Raw genomic sequence first — 25,011 nt, 5'->3', positions numbered from 1 at the left:
TTTTATAGTGGTCAAGCAATTTTAGTTTTTTTTCAACAAGAATATGAGGGTTATGGTCTTTCTCAAAGCAATTACCTGTTTGCATTAGTGGCAGAATTATTATGAGAGCTGGTGCTTGGGAAAGCTAACGGTACCCTTCTTCCCCCTTTTCCCTGCGTCGTTACATTAATGGCAGAAACCAAGATTTCGAGACCACACATGCCCTTAAATGCATCATTAAGCCTTGCCACTGGCAAGGGCTCAGAATAATTGAAGACTGATGTGCAGAGTTGTCAGCTTTGAGGATGAAATTACATGAAGTAAGGGAAAATCGACACAATGTTTCCCATATTCTTTTTTCCCTACATTCTATTCTGGTTTCTCACACACACACTCACATACTACTGCCTACGGCATGGTGCATTTTAATGTAATCATCAGTCATCTGAGGAAATATACTATGTAATAAGCACCATATAATGAAATCATATACAGGGACGGTACAAATCTACTGTATGTCAGATTAATTGCATGGCATGGCTTTATATTTGAAAGTATCTGCCTCAGATTGAATGGTGCCAGGCGGCTGAAAGTCAAATTGTGGGGCAGCTGTTCTCACAGATAGCTGTTCATCATTTTAACGTTTTGTATGCACCACTGTAAAACCCCAGTTTGTACAGTATATTACCAAGAAGGCTGGAAATGGCAGGGGCATTAGCACTGGAGTCAACAGACTGAATTAACTGTAGCAGGCCTAGATGTGCAGCGACTCAGAACCATTATCAAGCTCCCCACTTTCTTCGTGCATCTGGCTTCTGCCAATATGAAGCAGGGAGAGGCTCTTCGGAGGAGGCGAACAGCTTAGATGTAAATTCTACCGCACCTCTCTAAGTCTCTGGATAAAATGTTGTGCAAGAAGTTATCAGAATGACGTCAGAACAAAGATTTACTTAAAAGGAATAGAATGAAGTAAGAAATATCATGATAAATATAGTTCAGATTGGTTGGGGTGCAGGGCAGGCAGAGCACATGCACTTCAACTGGACATTATTTTAATCTGCTCAACACAACACCACAACAGAATCACACATCCATTAATGTTATTAGTGAAGAAATGGAGAGGATGTCATCGTGATTGAGTGTGTAATTAAGTTTGCTTGTTGATCATATGACCTCTTATTTTGTTTCTAAATAAGGAGGCATCGCAACAGAAAAATTAAAATGATAAATTATTTGTACGACACAGTTTGATTCTACTTTATCTTCATTCAGTCAGATATCGTATCTTATATTGAAAGGGTGACATAATTAGGTTAATATATTATTGTGACAGCATTATTGGATAGACCTGGGTTCAGCAGAACAAACTACAAACAAACCATATTCTATTTTCCAATTACATTTCCATTTGGAATTAAATGGAAGTCCAATATTATTTCTCTTTTGGCACTGTTTGTGGTCTCTGCTAACTCCTTAGCTAAGACTGGTAACACACTACTGGGATTTTTGTTTTTCAACTAACAGGAAAAAAAAAAAAAAAAAAAATCTGCAGGCATTTAGTTCAACCAGAGCTATATCACCACATAAAGCCCACCCTGATGGAATCAGCCTGTCATATCATATGTGCAGGGGTGCAATCAACTCCCACTGGAGTGACCCCAGACAAACTTTTCCCAATAAAAAATCAAAATTTGAACTGAAAAGAGGCAAAAAGTCTCTTAAAGTCACATGATCATAGTAGTTTCATCAGTCGGAGCAACTTCTTTCACATAACATATATCATTTAAACCAGGGGGTTCAAACACAGGACCCACAGGTACGATCGGACCCTCTGGTGGATTCTGGCCCACCATCAAAGACATTAACTTCAAAAAGACTATTGACCAGTACTAAACCTGACGATGTCACAATTTGGTCCGATTTGATTCACTTTTTGGACTTGTTATTAAATGAAATCTTTACTGTTTATTTAGAAAAAAACTCCGCCCTCATTAAAACAATAGTTAAATGCAGATTCAAACTCACTGTGTAATGTTGCGCTCTGTTATTTGATTGTTATTTTGATTAGCTACAAGATAAATCAAATTCTTCAAGATGTTTTTCATATGATTGTAGCTTTTTTTTTTTTTGGCTGCCCTTTGAATAGTCACAGGGTCATCCAACGTTTGACAGCTCAGCTCCTCTCGAGGGCTCGGCTCAAGGGCACATGTGCCGCAGATGATAATGTAGTGGAATCACACTGAGAAGCCCGTTGCCAACTCGCAGCTTGAAAATGTATTCCTGGCTAAAGTAAAGCTAATTCAGCTTTTGGAAAGTTGCCATGGGTCAAACTGTAGGACTTAGACCCTCTGTGATATCTCCTCATGGAAATGTCAGTCAATATATTTGAGCATGGGATAATCAACCTGTGGCAGATATGTTACTGAGGATTTAATTTCAGCGGATATTCCCCCGTCTGTCAGACGCAGGGGGAGAGTAAAATGAAAAGGCACAAAGAAACTACTTTAATAAGCAGTGATGAAATTATAGAGATTGACATTTACGCCACACAGTGCGGAGGATCATTCAAAAAACCAGGACAGCCGCAGCAAACGCCTTTACGACGAGGAGCAACAAGGACGGATAGAAAACAGATTGAAGAGACATGGAGGGAATCCTCTCAGTCCATTCTCATTGTTGTGTGGTGTGATGAATAGTGATTCTGACTAGTTCAAACAGCCAGACAGGCCCCCATATTAAAATGGGAGAAAGCAGAAAGGCAGTGGTTGTTTCTTCCTGCAGAGGATTCATTGATTTAAGTGAGCTGCGCTGTCCACGGCTGGTTCCTTCCAATGTAACCCATCTGCACACTCAGGGGTGTGATTCAGCCTCAGCAGCCAATACCTAAGTGGTGTAAACTCCACCGCGTGTGTGCATACACACGCGAATATAGAGCACGTGTGAATGTAAAAGCTCTCGCTCTGAATGACAATGGCTTTCCATCTTCGCAGTGTGGCAACAGGGCACGGCTGAATCAATGTTTTCTCTCAAAATTGAGCAGAACATGAGCCTTCAGCAGTCAAGGCTACAGTAAACAACATAAAACATTGAATTCTGCCAATTAAAGGCTCATGATACTGTGTGCCTTCCCGAGCACCACAGAGCAACAGCATGGCATCATGCTGAAGCCACAGTGTGCCCGAGTCAGTTCCTGACACCTGATATAAATTACCCACCTCTCTTGAGCTACCCTGAGCTCTGGGCGTTCAGCAGAGAGGAAATTAATATGGGCGTCACAGGAGCTGCTGCTGGTCTGCTCCCTGCATACTTCATTTTTCGTTTCATCAGGTACGACTGCAAGGCTGTCATAGTAAACACACTTAGGATGTGAATTTCAGTTCACGACCCGTTGTGTTTAATGCAAATGAAATTGGACTGTAAGTACTTAATTTGTTACGTTGTTTTGTGTCAGCTGAGCTTAGAGCAGGAAAAGAAGAGGAAGGGCTAGAGTTCAAGATGAGGAATGGGCCTTGGTTATATAGGAGCAGAGGAGGACAAATTCAAAGTTTAACAGCAATAATGCAATTATCTGATTAAGAAACTAGTCAGAACAGAGAGTGATATACTGACTGACAGTCAATATGTTGCTTTAAGTATTTAAGTAGTCTTATCAATATTGTGCGATCTTTTTGTTCCAGTAAACTGATTATTTCATTAGTTTGACTAATTTATGTTGCCTTATCACAGTTCTCCCTCTGTTTTAGCAGTAGGTTACTTCTTTTGAATTGGTGCTTGAGAAGCCTGCAATCTTTAGCTGTGGCTCTTTTTAAGTTAAGTCTAGTTGTAAGTGTTTATTAAGAGGAGATTTATGCATCACTGGATTAAGTTACACAACACAAACGAGCTCTTATACACTCAGACTGTAGGGGGTGTGGGCTAGCATAACAAATTGCTCCTAGATTAATTCACCAGACTAATATGAGCTTTGTAATACAATAACACACCAGACTCAGTGCTGAGGAGTATGCGAACAAACCTCTAAGATTTCATATGTAAACACAACGAAAAACCCAGCCTTGAATCGCTAAGTCCTTCTCAACTTCCCTATTATATTTTCCAGTATCTTTTTTTGTTACTATCTCAGCAAATTAAAGACTAAAAAGAAAAAAGACTTTGAACTTTATGCAAATGAAAAAAATCCCCAAAAACTAACATGAATAAGAAATTCAGCCATGCTTTCTTTGTTTGGCTCACATCTATTTTTCCTCAACAAATGTACACATACTGACAGCAATAGAGTATATGCAGTGGACTAGGCAACCCATATAAAGTTGGCAGTGCCACCACACTGCAGGTTATACAGTGTAATTATGAGGATTAATGCAAGCATTAGTTATGATGGATGTATATTTAACTGAAACACACACACACAACCCTGAAATAGATTATTTATAACTGGATTTATAACTGTATTACCACTGTAGGCTATTAAGACTATTTAACCATAGCAGAAGCACAAAAACAAACAAGGAACTATAACAAATCAAAAAGTGGACCAAAGGGCAGACAAAATACGTCACTTCTAAAATGCTCCACATGGACAGTGAAACAAAACAACAGAAAAACAAGAAGCCACTCTTACCGTAAAGTCAGATGGACTGTTTGGACTGGGCTGCAACCAGCAGCTTGAGTTTTTACACATTGTTTTTTTCTGCATTATTGGTGACCTATGGGTGATTGCCACTATAACCATGTCAGTGATATAAACCTTCACCTTTCACTTGGTTCAGATTTGTTCTCCTCTGGCTTTTTAGTTGCAGCAGTATCATAAGTAGCTCCTCGTGGGATTGCAACTAGCAGCAATCCTAGATACTGCATCTATTTCTAATAAAGTACCATCCTCGCAAAAGCACTGCAATTGTCTCCATGGGAGCTGTTATGCTTATCGTTGGTGAGAATTCACAGTAACTGTTGTACAACTATGAAAAGAGAAATGTGGAAAACTTAGTAGATAGCAGTTGCTAATCCATTTAAGCAGTGTATCGCATCATTTTTGAGCAAGAATGTATCATAAACCCGAATCATCACGTAGCTTGTAAGTTACACAACATTTAAACACGTCATAGTAGGGGTTAGAGACCGGTCTTCTGAAGGAAACATAAGAAGCAAAATGCTGAAAGAAGAGCAGTTGACACTGACACATGTTCTAAAATGTTGCTTCAGCTCAAAGATTTTAAGGTTGAGTCAAGTCTTGTTCTCCTAGCATCATCTATTCCCTTCCACAAAGCAGCTGCAGATCAATACTAACCATCTTATCAGCTGTCTGACACAAGGCAATTACACATGTACACCGAGGATACATCAGGTTGGCACTGGTAGACGATCCGACGGGGAGGATGGAAGGGGATGGGGTAAACTGCTGCCGACACACGCCGTCGTGAGAAACTCATGTACAGGTAGTCACAGACTTGTTCACAAAGACAGGGGAAGGTATACGTCAAGTTAATTATGTCTTTGAGTGTACTGCCAGACAAAAACATGAAGCAGCAGCTATCTGCATCAGTGGGAGAAGTGTTTTTTTTTATTTTTTATGAATCTCAGGTCTCCTGTTTGTGCCTTGCAAGAATTAGTGTCATTCATCACGCAGATGAAAAGGAAATCTACATAACAAAGCAACCTGGTGACTAAATTACAACATCACAAACAAAAAGCCGCTGACTCATCGTTCAGAACGCTAAAAGGCACAGAAAGCTTTTTTTTCTTCTTCTTCTTCTTTCTTTCTTTCTTTCCAGTGAAAGGGGACTAATGTCTTCAAAGGGAGAGAGAGGCCGGTCTGCCCGTGTGTTTGGCTTTATTCCATCTACAAGTTAATCACTGGATCATTTTCACAGTATGACCACTAATAAATGCCAGTGACTAAAAACTGAAAAGGGCATTACATGCATTCGCTTTGATGAATTACACAGACTTAGGTGAGCCAGAGCAAGCCTCAGTGAACCCCCATTACAAATGTGTCAGCTCAGAGTAATCTCACTTTAGTAATCACTTTTCCTATTTTGCAGTGGAACAAAATGCTTCATGAAATCTCGTTATTAAGGACACACCTTATAGTTCTTGAATGCGTGCCACGATGAACACAAAGTCATGAAGCGTATAAATAACAACGCACATGTGAAAATGTGACAGCACATGTTCCTAAACCGCGTGAACTGACTAATCCCAGAAAGCCAATAACAGTTGATGATTCTGTTCATATCCCATTTAGTCCAACCCCCAATCTAGCCCGATGTCCTCATCTCCTCCCTCCATCTGGTTCACCCTCCCCCAGTGATTGCTCGTATTTATCTCCCATTCTGCCCCCGAGCTTTAGGGGTCCTTCAGAGGAGAAGAGGGGTCCCATTCAGCTTTACGAGTTGGGATTGAACTTTCAGCCTAAAGTGGAAGAGGAGGATGCCTGTCAGGGTTCTCTGAAAGGCTGTTAAATGGCCGATTTGAGGAAGTAGATGGAGGCAGACATAAAGAAAGAGAGAGACGTGGGAAGCAATTCAAGGCTGAATGCTAAATTGAATGATATAAGAGTCTAATGGTGGGGAACCAGTAGGAAATGGAGAGAAGGAGAACACGACTGCTGTTTCAGCTTGAAAGTCTGCTGATCAGCCAGTTTCACTCTAGAGTCTAGACCACCAGGACATACTGCAGTGCTTTTTAGACTTTTTATCTGAGCATTCATATTTTTTAAACTTAAAACAGGGCTAAAGTAACTTTCAGAACAGCCTAGTAGTTGTTTCTGACCAGGGAGAACAGATTTGTATGTATTTGTGCAACCTTTACTTTTTTCAATCGGTCAGATCTGCTGGAATTATTGAACAGAAAGATGTTGACCTCATAGAACCAAAGGTCCCAAATCATGTCACCTAAAATCATTATGCTCCACTGCTTTGCTTTACACACCCACACTTCAATAATTAAACAAACCAGAGGAACATCCTCTGCTGACGATGTCTCCTGGGCATCTTTGAGGTTTACTGAGGACGGGCAGCTGGGAGGAGCCCCCAGGGGTTGACCCACAGTTTGCTAGAGGGATTGCATATCTCGACTGGCCTGGGAACGCTTCAGGAGATGTTTCTAAAGTGAGCTTCATCTGGAATACAGTGTTTTGTTTGTTGCGACCAAGGACACGATTTTCGGATAACTGGATGAAAACGAATTGCTGGAGATCGATGGAAATTTTATATCTGCTTTAAATTAACTTCTATTTTATTAAGCTTCAGCATCAACTCCCCACATGGTTTTGACTAATGGGAATGTCACAAAAAGACAGACATTTTATCGGTGTGCCCCAAAGCCAAATGGGACAACATGATTAGAATAAATAAGGCTTAACATGACATAATGGATAATGGTTCTGTCTACCAAAGGAGAACAGATGTAAATTTAAACAGTCTATAGATTATTAAAAATGGAAAAAAAAAAGGTTTATATGAAACAAAACTTGTTGTATTCCAGTTTTAGCTTCATTGGCAGCCTTAATTGCTGAATTGTTCGTACACCTAAGATGAGGTTAGATGATGTTGCTCTCACCTGCAGTCCCTGCTGCAGTTCTCCTCCGTGATCCCGTCCTCATCTTCGCCCCAGACGTCCACAGCTGAGAAAATTAACGCCACCAGAACAGCGAAGCAGCACACCAAGGCAAAGATCACGATGCACTTCTGCTGAGACTGCAAGAAACAGAAGGAAAACAACATCGATTGCAGAGGTGCATTTCTTGCTCTTTGCCGTCGAAAGAAGGCCAAAGTTCCCCAACCTTGGTTCCCATTAGCTGGCTGGCTGACAGAACTGATTTAATGCACAGCTCAGCAGGTCATAACATGATGGAGGAGAACTCAACACAAACATGTGGACGGCATGACCTCGCAAGTTCACTCCTTCATAGAAAAATTATGCTTAGTTTTTTATTCTTATCCTGGATGTGGCGCGTTTTCATGAAGTCCTAATTATCCCATATGACTAAGGAGGAAGTGAGGGTCACTTTGTTCTGTGAGGGGGAAGATGTGAAGGGGGCTGAGTTCCAGCTGTTACTGCTTCAGTCCATCTGTTCACAGAGGATGTGGTCCACAAGATCCCCAGCTTTGTTGTTTTTACTGGCATATCTCAAAACCATTGTTCCTTTTTGCGTTCAAGAAAATAAAAGGGTAAATATTCTATTGATGTTAACGTTGTATAGAGTTATTATGCCTTTGGGTTACTTTGTATATTAATCTTTCCTTTGCAAAGGCCAGCAACGCCAAATGTGGTTCGGGCTCATGTCTCCCATATTGGTGACCAATTATACGAAAGAAACAGCAAAATCTGGAACTCATCAGGCAGACAATCCCTCTGGGTGCAGAACTACTCTGAAAAAAGAACACTATCCATTATTGTTGACAAGAGGTGGGGAAGTGTTCCTGGTTCTCACTGAGAATATTTCCTGGGGGAAATATTGTGGATCTTTGGAGGACCTCTGTGAAAAAGTTCTCTGTTACAACTGCAGGCTACAGCAAATAAATGAACCACATTTTCTGCATGCTTTAAAATGCACAAACCTTGGAAAGTACGGTACACCAAGTGGTACCACTTCAGTGGTTCTGAATGATAAGTGCATCTGTGCCCAAGTTTGTGGGCACCTGCAATATGAGCGTAGGTCCTGTACACACAGTATTTGTCACACAAAGGAGTGAGTATTATAGCAATATACTTGAGTGGGCTTGAGTGTATGAGTAATTGCACAAAATAAAGCTAAAATAGAGCACACTTACTACTTATATAGGACAGTTACAAATAAATACAGTACTTCTAGCAAACCTTCATCTGTATCTGTGTCTTGCACAAGACATCATTTACATCATTCTGTAGGTGTCCCGCCATGTGAAATTATTTACATCCACAAGATGACATCCAATCATGTTGCTGGTGTTCATAAATGTCCCACCTCCTCTAACCCTCACACTACATGGCAAGTTTCCAGGAAAGCCATTGTAAACGTCGGTCTGCTTCTGTAATATTTTTCTGATGAATGAACTCAGAGATGACGATAAAGTTGGGATAAAACGACTACTGTCCAGACAGTTTAAAGGACAATACATACAAACAATAGGGAAGTAAACATTAAATGAATACAAAAAATAGAAAATGAAATGCAATAGATGATATATTCATGTGGTCTACTGGGAGCTTGTTCGTACAGCAGCAGGAAAGAAGGACCTGCGCTAATGCTCCTTCATAAAGCACGGGTGAAGCAGTCAGCGCTGCCCAGTGCTGTCATAGCAACGTGGAGGGAGTTGGACTGGTCCAGCTCATGTCAAGTGTCAAGTGTCGTGGCAAGAGTCAAGAGTCCTTAGCAGATAGAGGGTGCAGATCCAGCTCTCCACAGCAGGCAGAGTAACTTGAAAGGTTTAGGTCATGTAAACACACATACTGGTCTTTGATAATTCTACGCTTTCACTTTTTTCATCAGAAAACTCAATCTATGATTCAGTTTTTCTGGTAAATATTATATACACTTATAGTATTTGTCTCACTGAAGTTTTTCAATCAACACTTACACTCAAAGCAAACAAGACAGTGCTGTTAATGTAAACTCACTTGCCAGTTCCTTAAGCACGCGAGTGAAAATAAACGCATTCGAAAATAAGTGTCTCGCTCTAAATACCACGTCATGACTGTTATAATGTTCAGTTTACGTTTAAATTGAAAATTGTGGCCATTCAAATGACGACCATTTTGGAGAATAACAGGAACATGTGTTGATAAGACACAAAACAGTTCAGTAGTACCGCAGCTCTCTCTGTTATTTCTAACAAGTCCTGAAAACCGTAACCTTCATGAAGCTAAGATTAAGAGCAGGACTGTTACATTAAAGAGGGAGGTGAGTGTATATGTTGCAGCCTCAGGGTCTCCTCGCCCTTTGCTTCAATACTGTGAACTATCAATGCACCGCTACTGGGAGACGCCCCAACTATTTGTAAAACAATAATAAATGTATCATGATCCCTTTGCAATCCTCCAGAAGAGGCAAAGCTAATTATCTTTGAACACAGCGGATCATTAGCGCAGTCAGCTAAACTCATTATCCTCAGAGACAAATCTCATATCATACCTCAGTGACCTCTGAAAGCCACACAAACAAAAAGCCTTGCTTGTTTTAGTGTTTAGTTTAGCTCAAGATATTTGTGCCCATAGGTCCTCATGTGGGAATTAAATTAATCTTCTAGTCAGGCAATGGAGTTTCCCCAGTGAACCAAGGAGACATTAGTAGCGATATTCAGCTTCACACTTTCATGCTCGCACAGCCCTCTGCCTAAGTCGATGTCTGACATGGGAATAGTGTTTTCTGTTTCCTTACAGAGCTACTTGGTGGGAATATAATACCTATCTAGTATACGCAGCCACAGCTTGCTCAACCATGACTCAATCCTTTGTTTACGAAAGCTATACACAAGTAGCATGAATTTAAAGCAAACGGCCTCTTTATGGCAAATGGTTCACAACCACTTAACACTTAACAAAAGCAAGCTCAGCCCACACTCACAGGGTAAATGGAGGTTAAATCAAAATGTCCCTCATCCGCTGGACCTTGATCCAGACAAATGAAAGGGATTACAAATACAGGAGCCTCTGCACGTCTCTCAAGTTTCCAGTATTTGCATCCAAGCTGCTGCATACACATTCGGCCGGATACATATGTGCGCGATGGCAGATATATGAAGAGGTCAAACTCAATGTGTGCGCCGGTGATGGTGTTACCTGACACTGGAGCACAGATAGGGATCAATACACCTTCAATTACAGGAAGAAGTTTTCAACGCAGCAACTGTTTAGAAATAATAGAGTCTGTGTAAAATGGCACTCCCTAAGATTTTATGCACTGTTAGTATTGACAGATATAGTGGAAGGTGTGGAGGGTGCCCCAATCTCACCTGTAGTCCACATAGGTAACATGTTGTTACAAACCCTAGGATTATTGGTTGGTGCCACTTATGCCTTTTTTTTTTCTTTTGATTGCGTCTTTTTCAGTTTGACCTTTTGCTTTTTTTTTTTGCTTTTTTTTGGAGAAGTATATTAGTCATTGGTCACATCCTGTTTTGTTAATTGCTTTCATTTACACTGTATGCACAATTACGCAAGTGGGTATTTTGATCCTTTATTCATGTGTGTGCATATTGTCCAACTCCAAACTGTATAAACATTTTGTTGTAAAAGGTCAACAGGGTCGAAAGACGTAAATTAACTGCCAAAGATTTATGAAAAATCAAGCTTGAAGCTACTAGGAACCCACTGTCCTGTTGTGCTGGCATATTGAAGAACTGTAACCTACCTGAAGTACCCAGAAGTACAAGGTGTTCAGTGCTCAGAGACATGGCCAAAGTAAGGAAGGCTGAAATTCGACCACCATTGAACCAGACACACAAATTAAAACGTCAAGACTGGGCCAAGAAATACCTGCAGAATGATTTTTCAAAGGTTTTATGGACAGAAATGAGAGTTACTCTTGACGGACCAGATGGATTGGGCCCTTGGCTCGATCAGTAATTGGCACAAAGCTCCACTTCGATTCAGACGCCAGGTGGAGGTGGGGTTCTGGTATGGGCTGGTATCATTAAAGATGAGCTAGTTGGACCTTTTTCGAGTTAAAGAAGGACTTAAAATGAACTCCCAGAGCTACTGCCAGTTTTTAGATGACACTTACTTGAAGGAGTGGTACAGAAAAAAGCCTGCATCTTTCAAGAAGACCATGATTTTTGTGCAGGACAATGCTCCATTACATGCATCAAAGTATACCACTGCATGGTTTGCCAGTAAAAGCCTTAAAGACGACAGCAAAATGACCTGGCCCCCTTCCTCACCTAACTCAAACCGTATTGAGACCTTGAAACTACCATTTATCATGTACTCCTTTCTGAACAGTGTCTGGGAGGCTGTGGTTGCTGCTACACAAAAAGTTGATCGTCAGCAAATACAAAAATTGACAGACTCCATGGATGGAAGGCTTGTGAAAGTTACTGAAAAGCAGGGCGGCTATATTGGTCACTGATTATTGTTTTTGGAAAAGTTAGACATGTTTATTTTTTTCATTATTTTCACTTAAAGAGATGAAAATAAACACATGGGATGGGAAAACATTTGTTTTTCATTTAGTAATAATTCTGCACGCCAGTATTTGCCTAACAATTGTGCACACTCAGATATTCTCCTAAAATAGAGAAAACCTGACTCTTACGATCTTAAATATTCAGATTTGAGCTTTATTGATATTTTGGATTGAGCAAGAGGGCTGTAGTTCTTAAAAAATAAAATTAACTATCAAAAATACAACTTGCATGCAGTGTATTTGGCACAGTCACATAGCCCAATCCTTCCCCAGTGGGGAAGCATTTTTCAGTTACTTTTACCAAAATAAGTCCGACTCAGCTTCCTTGGTTGTTGTGTGTACGCCCCTAAATTCCCCACCTAGGGACATAACAATGGTAAACTACATGAAATTCTTACAATATATATGTTACTACACTGTGAACTCTTTATTTTATTTTATTTTATTTTATTGCATACTTCACCTGGGTCCTACTTTACCTGTCAGTGGTTTTAATGTTGTGGCTGATCGGTGTATGCTGAAAACTATGAACATCCACAGTCCTGTGAACAAATTTTGGGCCGTTCACTTTATAGAATTCGGTTGCGCACATTTCACGTGAGGTCTGTAGATTATCCCAGAGAAAACTGGAGAATTCGCTGTGAGCAACACAGACAAGGACTAAACTCTATTGTATGCAGAAAATGCACCATGTAGAGCAAAGTAAACTACATGACTATAGTAAACTACTAGCTATATAACACAAACAGTATGTATTCCGGTCTGACAATGCATTCAGGAGGCTTTTAGGTTTACATTTACAGTTATTTCTTGTGGCTAAAAACATGAATAAATAATCCAGACTTCTACGAGAAGCAAAGTTAGCCATGAGTGACTTGCACAAAAGGTTTATAAATAACACGACTTAGTGAAACTGCACGCTGGCTCTTTCGAAAAGCTCCACATAGCTCATCTAAAAAGAGATGTGCAAGTTGGATGGCACAGAGCCAGACTCAGTAACACCCATACACACGACAACTGTCCTTTTATTTGCACACAGACGCACAAATACAGGCAGAGGTGAAGCCCAGACCGGAGAAGGTGGATGTTTATATGCGCAGATCAGAGGCCGGCTGCCCTTCTCTGTCAAACCTTTAAATTACTTAGTCCTGCCCTTTACTGTGCGTTTAGGATTGGCTCATTCTACTCATGCACAAGTAAGAGGAAAACTCTCTTCTCTGCAGAATTTTAAAACAGACGGGGCGATTGTCTGAAGTGGAATCTATTTCCACTTTGTCCAGCAGCTACAGCGTGTGCTGAAGTAAAGCAGGATGACACCAGAGATACTGCAGTGAGCTGACGGGTTGTGTGCGTGATACAGAAGGCATATGGCCCCCGTGGCTTTGGAAGCACATTTAAGGAAATCTTTAAGTGCGCCCTACAGTTAAAGAAGAATAACTTTCTCCACGGTACAGCCTGAGAAAAGTGTCAGGGGCCCAATTATCCTCTTACGACTGCTTCTTCCAAGCCAAGGGATGGCAACAACGAGGAGTCACGTTCCTTCAGGGGAAAAGAGAACTTTTCACCACACCAAAAGCAAAACAACAGAAACATCCTCATAACTATGAACAACATATTCCAGTCTAATTTGGCTAATGAGCACTCCGAGCGGCCGTGTGAATGTATGGAGGGTGTAGCAGAGTTTTCTTTTTTCCAGAGAAAACCATGAGCACTCAGTTGAAGAGAGAAAAGAGTGATTATACAGCAAAAGTGACAAAGTGGAGGAGGATTAGAGGAGGCACTTGAGACTTTTGTTTTTATACGGGTTGGACAGTGATCCGTATCAGACAGGATACAGTGATTTCCTTTCCGATCGGATACTGAGTAAAATTCAGGCTGGTATCAGCAATACCAATCCAATATCGATACTTTGTATATTGACCCTCATTCACTATGTAGCCAAGTTACACTAAAAAAACATAATAAGTAAAATAATAAGACCATTAAAATAAATGATTTTTAACTATTAAGAACTACTATAAAATTAAATCTTGCATCTTGCATCCTATTCTATCCCCCTCATCATAAATGACGATGTGTTCCTGTTAGTGATATACAGTACATCTGCTCGAATGACAGAAGAATCGAAAGTATCGATATTTTGATTTGAGAATCGATTTTAGAGCATAAAGTTCTGGTATCGATATTTCAGTATTGATCTGCACATCACTAGCCCATACCGCTGTACAGGAGTGTGAGTGACAGCTACAAAAACCTAAAGGTCCTCAAGAATTTCTTCACTCTCAGAATTATGTATGTGTACGTTCTGAAATATTGTCGACCAAGTATCAACCAAGAGTGGTTTGGTCCAACCTGGAGGTCACTTCTCCTCCAAAGGGTCACAAACTAAATACACAAGTTTCAGTGAGGAGATTAGCGGGGCAAGGTTTTTGAGTATTCTCTGAAACATCTGTTTGATGACACTGCTCCAAACTCTCAGCTTGTCATAAGTATTTATTTGGTAAAATCTTAATCAGAAAAAAAAAGAAAAATAAACCAAATGTCCCGCTGTCAGACAAGTGTAGCGGAGTAAAACATAGCAATTTGCGCACATTTGCCAGTTCATTAGGTACACTGATGACAACAAATGTATTCTAAAATAACAATCGTGCACTGAATGTTATCTCCATGGAGGTTATTGTATTTGGCATTTGAACTACTCCGCTTTGTAGTTCCATTGAAATGTACTGTGCTGTCCCACTTCTATTACTTTGACCACCTCATTTAGTCAGAGTTTGTGTGTTAGTTGTGTTCACTTCAATCGCGTTTAACAGCACCACAAATTACATCCTCAACAACGATCATAGAGTTGAATTACCATCTTCCTGATACTGTTTCATCAGAATCTGAGCGTTGCAGCAGTCATGAAGGGGGATTTAATGCTGGGCTGTTTCATCATGATGCATTTGTTGTCACTAATGAACTAGCAAGTGAGAGCAGTTCTCTCAAAACTGTACTTAAATACAATAAGATATTGTATATTGAAGAAACTGTCAAATCAACAGGATCATGGTGGAGGTTGATGTCTGTGGGGACCTGCAAGGTTATGACTGCAAACACAATAATAATGAAACGTAAAGATGAAACAAGCATCTCTTATTTTACATAAAGTAGTGACACACACACACACAGCTGCTGATATCTTCAGTGTAACTGGCACATGGATCGGGAGAAATCATTACGATTTATGCGTCAGGTGGTAAAAGCTCAGCAGCTCGTCTGTATGCACATCACTGGTGTCTTTGCTATCTTGACATTTATGGGGTTCTTTTGTTAGCTTTCCATCACTCTCTCTGGGGGTCTCTCTTTCCTCCTCTGCTACATCCATCCCTAGTTTAATCACATGTGAGATGAGCAAAGTGTCCTGAAGGAGGAAAAACACACTTGACGTTCTGGTTTTGGCTCACTGTGTGGGAAGAAGCAGATGGCTCGCACAGATGTTGGAAACTTGACGACAGTGTATCATGCAAATGGTGTCAGTGGGCAAGTGCTGCATCTGTAAGTGCATCCAGCGCATTTCAATGGGTGTGTGGGATTAAAGCGAGATTACTTTTCTTTTATTTTTTTGACCCTGGACTGTTTTCAATTGTGTGCTGTCAAGCTAAATTGTGTAAATTGTATCAGACTCAGGTGTTTGCCCATACGGCGTCGTCAGCAGTCAATAGAGGAAGAGATGAGGTCGTGCATATTTGCTTAACTTATGGACCCGAAGGAATAACTTAATCTGAGTGAGGCAGCTGATCTGTTCCACTGAATATGAAACTAGCATCTCATCACGTTTATGCTGCACCAGAAGACCTCAGCACTTTCTGACTATGTATATTCAACCCATTCATTTCCAAATGACAAAATTCTGTGTGTATATATCTATATACTGTATTTACCTGAATCCAGGACATAAAGGAAGAACTAAAGTGATGGATGGTAGTGTAGGTGATGTCACGGTGAAATTCTTTTGTTAAAGAAAATCGTTCATTTGTGCAAAACATCTGCAGCACTGCATTTGTCAGGCTTTGGCTTCAATCCATCAGTATCAAAGAACAATGGATTCTCTATAAGCTCTCTGTTATAAGCTCTTCGTTTTTTCTTTTTAGCAAAGAGGGACGTTTATCTTAAAGAAGGAGAGACACAAAGCTCCCCACCAACAAATCTAAACCAATTTCAGTGCAATAAAGTCACCTTGCATTTTTAATAAAGCAATTCAACATTGCACCTTGAGACGGGTATTGCAATATCTCTGCTTGATTGTGACTTAGGGGCCGTGTGTTCACTGATACATTAGCTGACAGTTCATGGCAAAAAAATGCCCTGCAGTCATGCAAAAAAAATAGTACTTTACCTATTCAACCCAATTAGAGTAAATGCACTAAACTCATACCAGGTTCGTTTACATGTCACGTTTTAGACGAAGCAAAGAACAATTGTAAATGATGTTAGTCTGTCAGTAGATCCCTTCCTTACTGCTTTTCATTTGTAGCTGAGCGTCAGATTTCACCTGATCAGACAGTAGCATCTTTATAAACCCTTCATTTTGTTTCATGTTGTCATTTGCATGAATGAACTCCATCAGCTCCCCGAATTCCTAAATTCAGCACAATACAATACAGTATGGCCCTTGTTTTCTTCTAGTTCAGTATAGAAACGTGTGGATAAGAGGTGAAGCACTGCTTTATTTTAGGACATTAACCCTTGGTTTAAATCTGGTGGGAAGAGTCATTCTCTTCTCAAACAGCTGCAACAACCAAACCTGTGATTGGTATTGTTGCGAATGTGAATCCGGGATTTATATTTACACACACATGCAGCTCAGTCAGTAGCTTTAAGAGTTTTTATTTATATTTTATGTGCAGTAGCTTTTGGATGTCATAGGTGCAGAATGATAGACAGTAAGTGAGCTGTATCAGACAGGATACTGTCAGGCTCTCTGAGAAACTGCTGACAATGCAAGTTTATTTGTCTGTGTGTGTGTGTGTGTGTGTGTGTGTGTGTTTGTGTGCGTGTGTCTCTTGATGCTTTGAGCGAAATGCTGGGAACGCAGTTCACTTCCAATAAGCTCTTGTATTTTTCTCACATGCCCTCTCTCTTTAGCTCTGTGTGTTGAGAAAAGGCAGGTTTCATAAAGTTATGCCCTTGATTATGTAGTGTTTACCGTCTCAGTCAGTGTCTGCCTCAGTTTCCTCTCTCCTTCTAGTGGATTCACTGTGTTCTTATCAGAAATAAAAACAGAACAAAAGCAAAAAGAGTTCCTTCTCAGTGTAAGTCCTCGTGTCAGTGATGGCTGGACAGCTTAACTAGAGAAGTGGATTTATGCATCTTCCTCTTAAAGCAAAGGAGACGAGATCAATATCACTCTCATATGTGTACGGTAAATATCACCCTACAGCCAGCAGCCGGGTAGCTTATAAGGCCTGAGAAACATCCTAGCTCCATCTCAAGTTAACCAAACCTCTTTGTGTGTTTTATGTATTCCATGCCAACTTGTTTCAGACGCAGTTACTTCAGTCATGTTAGAAACTCTTCACGATCAAATCAAAGCAACACTGTTGAATGTTTAAGGTGGAGGTGACTTCTGATTCAGTTATTCAGAAAGACGCCAACTGTAGGTGTCAAGGAGTAAAGAAATTCAGTACATGATTATTGTAACTTTTGATCCTGATCCAGTCAAAAAGCTACACTACCACAAGATTGTAAGGTGGATGTTCAACTTTGTCAGGTCTCATAAGTGTCATGAGTCTTATTTTACAGACTGTGATCAAAGTGACACTGATGTTTCACGCCAGTCTGTGGGGAAAAGAGATGCTCCGCTGGAAGCTTGGTCGTCAGCGCTGGATGACTGAAGGGATGTTCTAAGACGTTAACGCTGATCAGTTAACTTTCTCTGTACGGACAGTTAAACTATTTTCATCATTAGAAGAGGTTCAAAATGAACTGGCGAAACAAGAGGGACAGTGATGACGCTGGTCACTCTGCTTCTGAAAGGCTGAGTATGCACATAGGTGATAGACACAGAAAGCGATGTAGACTGACAAGGCAGTGACAGCTGGAATGAATCGTTGGCGCAAACAGGAAGAAGCGTTTTTGACTTTATGTCTACATTTTTACTTACATTCTTTGAATTTAAAAAATCAAAAAAACGCTAACAGCTTATGTCCCACCGGGAGAAATGTTCATCTGCTGTTACCGGCTCTCATTCTAACTCCTCCGTGTGAGACGAAACCCACATGGAGCTTTGAGAATTGATTTTTTTTTTCTTTCTGACACATCCTGCCAGGATTTTATTGACCGAGATTAGCCAGAGTCATCGCAGGCGTATACTCCGAATGAGCTACTGTGGAGAGGCTGAACAATTATTCTGGTTTCTTAGAAATGGCAGTGTGCTGCTCCATTCGTGCTGTCGCAGCTCGTCACCTCTGAGCCTCAGCCTACTCTTGCCTTATGGAAAGTGACATTGAGTGCTCCCCTCCAGAGAGACGGTGCGCTCTTAGTTCAGCTCAGACTGTCTGTTCGAGTCTCCTGAGCAAACCAGGGGTGCCAAGTGCTCTGCCATTCAGACGAAGAGTCAAACAGCCCCAGAAGCTTTTAAAGGATGTGACTTCATAATAATACGGCCTAGTCTTCACACGGGCAAGAAGGTTGTGTTTATGAAGATCCTCTGTTCTCCAGGTCATGGGATTTTGAGTGAGATAAATGAGACGGGCTTTGCAAAGCTGCACAGAGGGTTTTGGATGACGAACCACTGACGATGAAACCGTGTAGATGAGTAGGAAATATCCTCAAGACTACAAAGTAAATCGAGTTAACTTTGAATTACTGAGTGCAGTTGCCGGTTGGCCTGGGGCCCTTTTTCCATCCCTGCTTAATTTGAAAAAGTAGCGATCGCCTCGGCTTGACACCGCTGGTCAAATCAAAGAAAGGAATGGATGACCAGATTCTTGGTGCTTGGTTTGTAATGGCAGGAAGCCCAGAGCTACACGTCTTTGAAGATTTTCCACTATCACTCTGTTTGACAGCTCTGTCAAGTCTTGTGCATTTATGGACCTGCTCACTTTCGTGTTGATGACTGCGCAACAGGAACAGTTTCTAGAACCCATTGTAGCAAAATAATTTACACCAGTGAGCTATACATATACAATACAGACCTACGCACACGTTTTGGGTGCTAAAGATGTTTAGATTTCTCTCCATCCTGTTAAACATAGGGCCACTCTCTAAGAGCTACATTCAGTGGAGTCATGCAACGGATGTTACGGCCTCACCGGGACTTATTCATTCATGCACACATTACTGTTCGCGCAGTAGGCTACTATAAAAACATACTTGCAACGTCCCCCGTGTAACACTATTATAGATCATCACATACTCACATGAAAACACAGCTGCTACGTTCACACTGATAAGGGTAACACACTTACAATGCTACGCCAAAATGTTCCTTTTTACTAAGGTGTATTAAATGATGTGTGTTGACTTTGTGTTGAAGTTTGACATTTTGGGGAATGTGCTTACAGTTTGTCTTCCTGCCAAGAGTTGTAAGAAAAGATCAGGACCGATCTTGTGTCTGTGCACCAAGACAGGAACAGAGGCCCATTAGCTTAGGTAAAGAAAACAAGAAAACTAGCAGGAGCAAACATCTAGCCTGTCCCCGTCAGACTCACGACGCACAGACCACTGAGTTGGGCCAAGAAATAATCCAGCACATAACCACTCCATAAACACTTGTGTGGATTAAACAAACACAATTTAACATGTTAAATAATGAGCGTGAGAGATGATTGCAGGAAGATTTTATTACATCTGGACAGAGCCTGAGATATCCCACTAGCCTGCTGCTGGCTGTACCTCCATATTTATCATTCTTTTCATATCATTCTCACCAAGAAACTGAATTTGTGTATTTCACAAAATAAATGGTTTCTGTGTGTCCCTGCACAGTCTGATGGGATTTTCAGACAGTCACCAAAATGTAATTAGGAATTTGTATCCTTGGACACAAACAGTCCTTAAAATGGCGAGGCAAAACACAACTTCAGAAAACTATTTTGGTCTTCAAAGATTGGATGAACTGATTGTCACAAATTGGCATTAGACTGTTTTGCATTTTACATTCGTGGAGCAGACGGGAATGACAGGGAAAGATACTGATGACTCAGGTTACAGTGACAAAAACCTGTTGAAGTTTGACATTTTGTGACTATTTCACGCACTATCCATGTCTGCAAGGTAGTTTGATACCTGACATGATGGCTATTTATAGTTAAATTCTGTCTAAATTGAATTAGACAAGTGGCAGTGCATCATAACGAGTCTCACTTCACCGATGGGATAGATGTCATTCTTCTAAAACCGAGGTCTTCAACATAGGCCTTCTAAAAGATTGGTAGGGAAGTATTTTCTGATGCATCTGTCCAAACCAACATTAGACTCTCCGTATAGAAGGATTTGTACCTGTCACATGTCACATGTAATTATGCCTTCATTATTGCTCTGCTTTGCTTTTTGTTAATTACACCGTGTCATGGTGTTTGAATCCATTTTGATGTTTCAAGCTCAGATGTGATTAAAAAACACTGTGATGCACCCAAGGGTCCAGATGGCCTTCTGCAAGCAGATAATGGAACTTTTATTTTTCTCTCTTCTATAGGTTTGCATGCGTTTCTAGACATGCTTTGATGGTCAAGGCCTGATGGTGCCTATATAATTTCTTGTTTCCTCTTCACAGAGCCGCATGTGCACAAATGATCTTCTTCCCTTTAAAGGAATAATAGTTCTTGAACCGTCAGTAGTGTCCAGTAGTTTGGATTCCAGATGCAGTGTTTAAAAGTAATGAAGTTGAGACATATTCATCAGGTCAAACATCACATTCTCAGACAAAATAAGACTAATTTCTTTTTCCCGTTCTCTCTGTAAAGGCTGGTGTAGCCATGAAAGTAGTTATACATCTGTGTGAAGGCACATTGCAGTAATGTAGTTCCTCTTTGCTTCCATTGCTGCCTTCCACTAATAGATTTAACTACTATTACTGGAAAGCATTAACCGCAGTATTGAACTCCCAAACATTTGCACCCTGTACTTATCTCGCTGTTAGGGAAAACTGTGCCACTTTCAAGGCTTCACCTAAAGGTTGAAGGTTTCTTGAGGTCCAAGGAAACAAAAACGTTTCTAAACTACAAACAGCTAACATTAACAACTGAATTTGCAATGGTAATCCGAAAACTTGTAAAGAGTGATTTCATGACCGCCTGGGGAGAGATGCACACACGCAGTGTTATCAGTGGGTGAAGGCAAGTCACTTTGGCTGCACATGACCTAATTTTCTATACCTTGGAGAGGCCAAAGCTTATCTCTTTATATTTCTGGAAACTCTGATTTCCAGAATCCCCATTATTTTGAAGCCTGCAAGCTGCCTTAGGACAGTCGTCTCATAAAAGTGATTGAATTACAAATGTGTGGTCAGTTCAGGGCAACAATATCCTTCAGTGGGATCATCACTAGCAGCAGCTCTGCTTGCTATGCATTTTTAATTCCTCGGTTTCTCTTTATTTGGGATTAGTAGGACCAAAGAACTATAAAAACGAAGTATCGTTTTTGCAAAATTTTTTGTCCTCATCCGTTATTTCACTCGACATTATAATAAAATCACCAGTATCTAACAAAATATGTTAATTTTCATGTCTGAATGTTGCTTCGTAAAAGCAGAATTGAAAATAATGAAGTCTCAATGTCTTCAATTGAATTCTTGATGATAAGCATGGTCATAGCTGATTGTTTTAATTTCCATGTCATATTGAACTAAAAAAGTTGACAAGCATAAATATACAAGTTTCAACTGTAAAATTTGATGAGGTTTTGTACCTTGTCCACTTTTGTTACGTGATTGGCTGCAGAATGAATTATCTGAAACACCAACTGCTTTTACACCAACTAGTATCTAGTTAAGAGGATCAAAGTTTAAATGGAGCAGAATAAGCTGCCACAAACCTAGAACTTAATGTCCCCATATGAGGACGCAGGGTTTCAGGAGGGTAGTCTCATCCATGTTAGCATCTACAGTTAAAATAAAAATATTCACTGGAGGAGAGAGGAGTGAGACGGAACTCAAACAAACGTCTTTATCTTGTCTAGGGGTCACTAATTCATGCTGCAGATGTCCACGGTTAAAAGGAATGTCCACTAACACACACGCTCATACTAATTCATTAGGCTGACACAGCTGATCCATATCCCTTGATCTAAACCACTTTACAAATAAACTCACAGTAAATACTGGTACAAACCAGTTCTCTCCATGTTCTCCATTTTCTTCTACCTAAGGGGCTTATAAATAAACCTGTTCTAAATTGAATTGCGCCTGTGTCAGTTAAGACAAAAACTACGACATCCATCACTTCTCGAGGCAGTCTGGGTACCAGTGGGTCCCAGCAGCTCCTGTGTCTCTCAGATTTACTCTGACAGTCGTGCGGCCTCATACCTACGCTCAATAGAGAAACTCATCAATTCCGGCTCATCTGGGAACTGTGCTGCCGCCTCTCAATCTGTTCATTCCATCTCTCTCTCCATCTCTGCATCCTTCATCCCTGGATCTATTCCCCTATTGCCACTTGGGCTAGATGGTTAGCTCACTGGATTGTTCAGAGGCAATTTGATCCACAATATCTCGCCTGCACACACGGAGTCTCAGGCACAGAATAATTGTAGCTTATGTGTGCAATTTTCTTTGCAGAAAAACACGCAGCAGTAAAAACTGTTCTTTTGTTTATTTGTTTCAGTTGGAGCGCCCTGGCCTGATTGTAACCAACTGGGAGTCAATTTGCTCCTGAAAGTAATGAATGTCCAAGAATCTGACAAGCATGAAAACAAGGGCTGTGATGGATGCACCTTTCCGTCTGGAGAACACTAACTGACTGCTTTCTGTCTTCTAGTGAAATCTGTGAGCTCAGCATGTAGATAATTGTGTGTCTCAACCAGTCAGGACTGGTTAGTGGTTTTAAAACTGACTGAAGTGATGGTCTGCTCTTTATATTAACGGGTCAAACGTAAAAAAAGAAAGAAAGAAAAAACACAGATGAGTTCTCCTTTGGATTTTTTTTTTAGACTCCTCTCTCTTTTGAAGGCTTGAAAACATCTGAGGCAATTCAATCTTTCCCGACCTCTGTAGAAGCTATTGGTTGGCCTTTTCAATAATCATCGTAATAGAAAAAGGTCACTGTCCGTCCCCGAAGACGAACGTCAGCACTGGCCTTAGATCTGACTTGCAGAGGATGACATGCACTCCTAAAAATGCCTCGTTTGCGTGTGAAACAGAAAGACGCACAAAGGTCGGACAAAAAGAATGAAGATATTGATTCATGAAGAAAAGTACAAAGCATGACATGATGATACATTTAGGGTTAAAAATAGCGAACGTATTGATTCTTAAAGGAGAAGTACAAATTACAACTATGACGGGGTTCAGTCAGCGTAAATCATGTCAGTTTAACACTGGGTGGAGAGTAATCAGCACTTATGGGTCTGTTTGTTCTTGTGCCAAAGAGCCTTGAATCTAGAGTTTGAAGTAAAATAAATCTTTATTTAGGGCACCGCTGCAGCAAGAAGCATTGAGACTTTTCACAAGATTTGAACCTCAGAGCATCAGCAGCAGTTAAGTGGAGAGAAAAAACGAAAACTGTTTGAAAAGAATATACTGTCAATGCCTCCACAGTCAGCCAAAGTACCAGACCTGTTTCCAGTGTGGTGAATTTGGAGGTAGGAACCAAACATATGGACATTGCTTCCCCATTCTGCCTGGTACCATCAAAGTTTTGTTAATATGCCATAGTCTCCATGGTTCCATGGTTTTCATGCCACCTAAGACAAGACTTAATAGAACATGTTGTAGATAGCACCTCCAATGTCAGATTCCATGTTATCCATTTGTCAGCCACTCAGGACTTGCCAGTTTTCTGTTCTGTCTTGCAAGCAATCCGGCTTTGTGGAAGGCACTTTAAATATTTGATGGAGAATTCTCAAAATTTTTGGCTTAAAAGAACAGAGGCGACAATATACTGTAGGTGTTTTTGACTTTTGAGGTGAGCTTTACGGATATCAGAGAAGTTGCAATCACGCAGACACCTACGGAAGAGTGTTAGGGCCACCCATGAGAAAAAAAAAAAAATTAGAGGAGGTAGATTTGTGCCGAAGCTGGGCACAGACGCACTGTGGTCCGGAAGTCGTGCGCAGCCAGGTCTCCGTTGAACACAAACACTGCTCATGGCACACTCCCTGTGGGTCCCAACAAGAGCACACAGTTTATCCATCCTGCAAAAGACCTCACGTTCACCCTGAGTACAGATGGTACTGCCGGTTTGTATAAACTGTGTGCGCTTGTTGCGACTTCCCGAACCACAGCGTATCTGTGCCCGGCTTCACGACTCTAAGGGCGGATAGGGACACGCTCCTGAGCCTTGGAGTTTACATCCATCCCTCAGCAGACAAGGCAACAGTGTGTGACAATATCCAGGCCACTGTTGACATGCAACAGTCCAATATAATATATCAGCATCATAACTGAAAAAAAATAATCACAATCCAATTTTAAATTCTTAATATTAACTATTAATTAAGCCTCGGTACTGAGTATCAGTGGTACCATGCGCATATGGTACTGTCGGTTTAAAGGTCTACTTTCGAGTTTTTTCTCTAAATTTCCACTTTTTTCTCAAAGTGCATGATAACAAAAAATCTACATCCTCTAATTTTCCCTCATGGGTGGCCCTAATACTCTTACGTAGATGCCTGCCAAGCAGCTTCTGTATTTTTTCAAGCAAGTAAACATCGTTTGCTAAAATTAAACACTCAAGAACATGAACCAAATGCTAGATGAGGCGTTGATCTGATTCAGTTACTGGAGC

The 25,011-nt window shown here is 40.7% G+C and overlaps 1 protein-coding gene across 2 annotated transcripts in view; it reads right to left on the bottom strand.

The window, feature by feature from the left end:
* The window catches only part of LOC125019278 (inactive phospholipase D5-like), a 47,222-nt gene that overhangs the window by 10,831 nt on the left and 11,380 nt on the right, over positions 1-25,011 (bottom strand). For both annotated transcript variants that reach the window (XM_047603952.1, XM_047603953.1), the window contains exon 2: positions 7,540-7,676. In XM_047603952.1, the coding sequence (XP_047459908.1) occupies positions 7,540-7,676 (137 nt within the window). The remainder of the gene's footprint in view (positions 1-7,539; positions 7,677-25,011) is intronic.

Source organism: Mugil cephalus, chromosome 13 (genome assembly GCF_022458985.1).
Source record: "Mugil cephalus isolate CIBA_MC_2020 chromosome 13, CIBA_Mcephalus_1.1, whole genome shotgun sequence".
In the NCBI taxonomy this organism is placed as follows: Eukaryota; Metazoa; Chordata; class Actinopteri; order Mugiliformes; family Mugilidae; genus Mugil; species Mugil cephalus.
Note: the sequence above shows the minus strand (reverse complement) of the source record. Positions and strands in the feature narration are given on the sequence as shown.